The 6,225-nt window shown below is 46.7% G+C and overlaps 1 protein-coding gene across 1 annotated transcript in view; it reads left to right on the top strand.

Annotated features, from left to right (window-relative positions):
• Positions 1-6,225, top strand: part of LOC119576470 — a 62,647-nt gene that overhangs the window by 26,568 nt on the left and 29,854 nt on the right. The window contains exons 3-7 of the mRNA XM_037924176.1: positions 1,173-1,384; positions 2,069-2,276; positions 4,831-5,039; positions 5,284-5,521; positions 6,040-6,225. The exon at positions 6,040-6,225 is cut by the window's right edge and continues 8 nt beyond it. Coding sequence (XP_037780104.1) covers positions 1,173-1,384; positions 2,069-2,276; positions 4,831-5,039; positions 5,284-5,521; positions 6,040-6,225 — 1,053 coding nt within the window. The remainder of the gene's footprint in view (positions 1-1,172; positions 1,385-2,068; positions 2,277-4,830; positions 5,040-5,283; positions 5,522-6,039) is intronic.

Genomic DNA, 6,225 nt, shown 5'->3' with positions numbered 1-6,225 from the left:
TTCTCAGGCCTTAAATCTGCACTTTTGACCGTAATGTTCTTAGTAAATTTTGCCCTTACTTATGTCTATATGAAGGAAGTTATCTATTCCTCGTTGCAGTTCTATTCTCTTCTAATATTAGATTTGTTTGTATAAAATTAAGAGTTCCCGGTTACCTTATTTTTGGTATTGTGTTCCTCTCTCTCTGTGGTCAACAGTTTTACCTCTCTATTGCTCCACTGCAGATCTGGTATCACCTTCTGCATCTTGGTTTTAGATCATCTAGAGTACCAAATACCCAAAGGGTGTATTGGAGGATTATTTTTGTACATTAAACTTTTATTTGGAATGTGTGACGTTACTTACACTGCCCATTATTATGGAATTTCTGGTTTGAAAGATAGAAAAGGTTGTAAATGGTTTTCAAGTGTAATTTCACTTGCAATGCAGTGAAGTTAAGATTCAAAACATACAAGACCTTTTACCGAGGTGCCTAGACGATTATCCATTTTATATTGCTTATCCATTATCCATTTTCCAGGTTATTGGATAACAAATGTGAGTAATCCAGACTGGATGACTTGCAGTGTTCCTTTGTTCGCACTTCCCTCGGGAAGATGGCCACGCCTCTGACTGAAACGTGTGGTCATCCAGTTGCTTGCTTATAAAGGCAGAATTCAAATAAACCTTGTTCTGAAGGATTTAAATGGTATTTGAATAAAGATGACTTGGTAAATAAAGAAACTCTAATTCTACTTGAGTGCTCTGTCTGGCACCATGCAAAATTATATCATTTTTTGATATACCTACAGGTACGTACCTACAGGTATACATTGCAATATATGAATATTCAGTAGGTGATCATCTTACCTATTGTATTATCTTTAGAGTATAGTGATAAATAATGTTTCACATTTGTCTAAATTGTAATTATACCTGACACGTGTAGAGCAAAATAGAAAACAATCTGTAACTTAAAACATTTAACTTGGTAGTTGCATCTTTTCCCGAAACTCTTTAAGAGCATCTTGTGTACTAGAGCTGCAAGTCATAACTTGCGCCATATAAAAGTGCCTGTTTTAATTCCATTTCCTAAATCGCCATTTCTTAACTCGGACGTACGGTGCTCACAACCCAGAGCCAGCGCGCTCGCGTGCCTGTCTCGCGCTGACTGAACGACCTGACTTCCGCAGGTGCAACCACGAGTACCTGGACGTGTACACGGAGATCAAGAACCCCAACCGTGTGGATCTGGTCAATTCTCCGTTCGGTGGTCGATACTGCGGCCACATCCCGCCGCGCCTCCGCATTTCCCTGTACAGCAGCATCATCATCAGCTTCTACACGGACTTCACCAACACTTCCTCGGACCTTTTCCTCGCCAGTTACAAGTTCTTCAATGGCTGTAAGTAAGAGTGGGCTTGGGGTAAAGCTCGCGGGAATACGCCCACTTTTAAGAGGCTTTCAGGATCACAAGCGCAGAAGTAACGAGTCAGCTGCGTTTCTGAAAAAGATACGGATACTGCTTCATGGAATTTTATTTTCGGATTAAAAAAAATTAATGATTGTTTTTTTTTAATACATTTTCGGTTTATATATAAAAAAAAAATACAAAAAAGTCGAAAATACAAAGAGAATCATGTATACATAGCGTGAGAAGAAAATTCAGCACTCTTCTTTTTCGTGCAAGAGTAAAGTAAATGTAAAATTCTCCGAACGGAAACTGAAAAGAAAAAGTGCTGCGTTGAAATTAAGTAACGAAATCATTTTATTTTCAACTTGATTGGTTCAACGAAACAGAAAATGGGCTGACCTACAGTCAAACCAGTGGTTTACCCTAAGTACTAAAAGGAACTAAAATGTTATTTTGTGAAGGCATGTCGGCCGGATGATGTGGTCTTTGTCCACCAGATATTAGAACAAGAAAATGTTGATTCAAAATACTTTGAAGTTAACGTCAGGCGGTTGATATTTCTTTCCAGATAAGACGTTATTTTTAGTCTTTTTAAGCATTTTAAGTCAACGACTACCGAACCTTCCAGAGCGACATCACTAACCAGCTAACCGAGCGCGACACTTTTCCTTGCAGCCAAGTACGTCGTGGGCGACCCTTCTCCGGACACCCTGTGCGGTTTCGTCATCCATTCGGGGCTTCAGAAGCAGGGCCAGTTCATGACGCCGACCTACCCCGGAGTTTACCCGAAGAACATCACTTGCTTCTACAAGTTTATCGGGAAAAAGGGCCAGAGAGTACGACTTGAATTTAGGGACTTCGACCTTTTCTACGGAGGTTCACAGTGAGTGCGATGCTGCTTGTGTTCGCGTCTGTTCGTTCTGCTGCGTCAGACGAGAGACTCGTGGCAACGGATTTTTTGTCTTAGCTTACTTGCTTTCCTACCCTTTTAACACAACCCCAAGCCCATTTATAATTGCTTACATTAACCTGCCTCGATTTATCACCCTAGTTTCCCCACGTGATTTCCACTTCCCTGTAATTACCTCCCCCCTCCCCCCCCTCCCCTCTCTCTCTCTCTCTCTCTCTCTCCCCGTTTCTCCCTCTTCCTCCTCTCTCTCCTCATCTCTCCTCTCTCTCTCTCTTCTCTCTCTCTCTCCTCTTTCTCCTCTCTCTCTCTCTCTCCCCCTTCCCTTTCCCTTTTTCTCTCCCCTCTCTCTCTCCCCTCTTTTCTCCTCTCTCTCTCTCTCTCTCTCTCTCTCTCTCTCTTCTCTCTCTCTCTTCTCTTCCTCTCTCTCTCCCCTCCCTCTCTCTCTTCTCTCTCTCTCCCTCTCTCTCCCTCTCTCTCTCCCCCCCCTCTCTCTCTCTCCCTCTCCTCTCTCTCTCTTCTCTCTCTTCTCTCTCTCTTCCCCCCCCCCTGCTCTCTCTCTCTCTATCTTCTCTCTCTCTCTCTCTCTCTCTCTCTTCCTTTCTTCTCTTCTCTTCTCTCTCCTTCTCTATCCTCTCCCCCTCTCTCTTCTTCACTCTCTTCTCTCTCTTCATCCCCCTTTCTCTCCTCTCTCTCTCTTCTCTTCTCGGTCCACCCCCCTTGTGGTTCTCTTGGTACCTACCCTCCTCCCCTTTTCTCTCTCTCTCCTCCCCCCCCGCCTCCCCCCCCCTCCCCCCGCCGCACTCCTGCCCCCCCCCCACCCCTTGCCCAGCCATCCCTCTCTCCTCTCTCCCCCTCCTCTCTCTCTCTCTATCTCTCTCTCTCTCTCTCTCTCTCTCTCTCTCTCCCCCTCTCCCCCCCCCCACATTCGCCCTTCGTTTCTTGTCCCAAAACCCATACCCAAATTTGTTTTTCCTTTTACCTTGCCTTTTTTCTTTTCTTTGTTTTTTTATTTCCTTCTTTTTCTTTCTCTTTTCCTTTGCCTTCTCTTTCTCTGTCTACCTATCTGTGTGTCTATCTGTCTATTTATCTATTGGTCTATCTATTTGTCTATCTTTCTATCGTCCATCTATCTATCTATCTGTCGCCTTCCCTCTCGTCATTTCGCCCCTTGTCCCTCTCACTTTGTCCTCCTTTCTCTTCTCTCTATCTCCCCCCCCCCCCAGCCTCTGGCCATCTCTGGCGCCAAGCACGGCAGCCGAACGGAATGTACTACGGGGGAGAACGAAGGGCAAAGAGAAAGAGGGAGAATGCGGAAACGGGGATAAACGAAGCACACGAGAGACGGACGGCCGAGAGGAGGAAGGGGTAAATCTGTCGCTGGAAGGAAGCGGAACATCAGGACGAAGGGAAGGGAAGTTTATGACGGCGAAGCGAAGATGAAGTGGAAGAGAGGGCGCTGAAGGCGGCAGAAGGAGCGATGGTGGCAACGATGGAAGAGGTGATGGGGGCGTGCGAGAAATAGTGGGGGGAGGTGAGGGAGGCGGCGGGGATGGAGAGGTGGAGAGAAGGTGGAGGAGGAGAAGGTGGAGACGATGGGGAGGAGAGGAGAAGGGGAAGCTGAAGATGGGGAGAGGAGAGGATGGGGAGGACGAGAGATGGAGGAGGAGAGGATGCAGAGGAGATAAGAGGGAGGAGAGCGCAGGGAGGATGGAGACGAGAAGAGAAGGGGGAGAGGATGGGGAGAGAAAAGAAGGGGTGAAAGGATGGAGAGAGGAGAGACGAAGAAGGGGAGGATCGAGATGAGGAGAGAAGAGGGGGAGAGGATGAGGGCGAGAGACGAAGTAGAGAATTGGGAGGAGGAGAGGAGAGGGAGGAGAGGAGAGGGAGGAGAGGGCGAGGGGGACGAGAGGAATCGCGGGGGGGACGAAACAGCGCGGTGGACTAAGTGTTTGCAGGAGGCAGCAAATCGGCCGAGATGAGGCGGACGAAGGGGCGAGAGGAAAAGACTCTTGGCTCGTTCCAAAAAGACTGAAATGTGAGATACTTCGCCGAAGTGCGAGAGGATGAGGATGATTAATATTAGCCTCAGGAGGTGTTTACTACAGGTAAACAATGCCTCCATCGCGCCTCAGGAAGGCACTATGAAAAGCCCGAGTGAAAGAGCAGTATAGTGAATCTTAGATTTCTTTCAAGCCCAGACCCTCACAGTCTGCATTCATTCAGCTTCTACTCTGAAGAATCGCTCCATCGTCCATTGTGCCGCCCTTGCCGCTGGGAGCATTGTAGGACGATATTTGTGCGCTGAGCTCAGCCCCGAAATGGAAATTTCGGCCGGTAGTTTCCTTTTTATTTTCTGCTCTTCAGAGGCCGCGTCGTCATGTTAGAATTCGGAAGCAGTTTACAGATTTCTTCACTCTTTATTTTTCCTTTTTTTATCCTTTATAGTCTAACATTTTGCGTAAACTGTAAGACCATCGCAGCTTCTATACCTTAAGAGTGACCGTGCGGCCCCCTCGCTTCTTTCCAGCTGTCCGTTCGACCAGATAAAGATGTTTGACGGACCCGACCACATATCCCCCCTCATCGGAACCTACTGTGGGCAGCAGAGGAACCTGGTGATCTTCAGCAGCGGCAGCACTCTGCTCCTCACCTTCAGTACCCTGCAGCGTATTGCGGACACCCAGAACCGAGGCTTTATGGGCATTTTTAATTTCTCGGAAAGCTATGTTAAACTAGGTGAGCACAGAATACTGCCATGTTGTGAATAGTGTAGCTTGCTTTATGATTCTCTTGTGTTAGTTTTTTTGTTGTTTTTAAGAGAAATATATGCTCGTACATGATTTGGTAGGTGATTTTCTTTTATGTTAGTGGTATTTTTTTATTTTTAGAAATACATTTGGTGGGAAAATGCGAAAAGTGATCATTCAAGCAATGTGGGTTTGCCTCCAGCGCACGCATTTCCTCACGCGTTCCGTTTCAGATTTCATCAAGACCAAAGAGGCCGAGCACATCCGAGGGACGGAGTGCGACCAGCGGATTCTCAGCAAGAAGGAATCCAACGGCACCGTGTACAGCCCGAACTACCCGTTCCCGTACCACCCGAACATCGTCTGCCGCTACTTCATCTACGGCCTTCAGGACGCTCAGAATTTAGAGAGAGTTCGGCTGCAGTTCTACGACGTTTTCGAAATACCTGCGAAACCCAAAATAGATAAAAAGTGAGTATGTGGATAAGGGTCATTCCCATCTGTGTGTGTGTGTGTGTGTGTGTGTGTGTGTGTGTGTGTGTGTGTGTGTGTGTGTGTGTGTTGTGTGTGTGTGTGTGTGTGTGTGTGTGTGTGTGTGTGTGTGTGTGTGTGTTTGTTTGTTTGTTTGTTTGTTTGTTTGTTTGTTTGTGTGTGTGTGTGTGTGTGTGTGTGTGTGTGTGTGTGTGTGTGTGTGTGTGTTTTCTGCTCGTATTTTCTCATCATTATGATTACTGTTCATGAATATGAATATTCTAATTGTATGTATATATTCATATTTTATCTTGAAATAATTGGCAGGTCAAAAGCATAAAACAGATGACAGAGGAACACCTTTCAAAATAAAATGAATTGCCACGAATCAAAGAAGTAGGCTTTAGTGCGTACACCATTGTCGCAAATTTGGCCGCTTTGTTTGGAAGCAGCGCACGCTAGCGTCCTCGCCTCTCACGCCATGCTGACGCTCTTTCTACGCCATTCCTCATCCGCAGCTGTTCAGACGGATACTTACGGATCTACCTGAAGGGGCAGGAGCAGGAGAATGCGTACGACAAGCCAGACTACGAGCTGTGCGGGAAGACGCTGCCCCAGACCATAGTCTCGTACGGCCCGCGCCTCGTCATGGTCTTCAGCTCCGGCAACGTGCACGGCGGGAGGTTCAAGGCCAGCTACAAGTT

Source organism: Penaeus monodon, chromosome 8 (assembly GCF_015228065.2).
Source record: "Penaeus monodon isolate SGIC_2016 chromosome 8, NSTDA_Pmon_1, whole genome shotgun sequence".
Classification (NCBI taxonomy): domain Eukaryota; kingdom Metazoa; phylum Arthropoda; class Malacostraca; order Decapoda; family Penaeidae; genus Penaeus; species Penaeus monodon.
The sequence above is the reverse complement of the archived record's forward strand: the minus strand, read 5'-3'. Positions and strand labels throughout refer to the sequence as shown.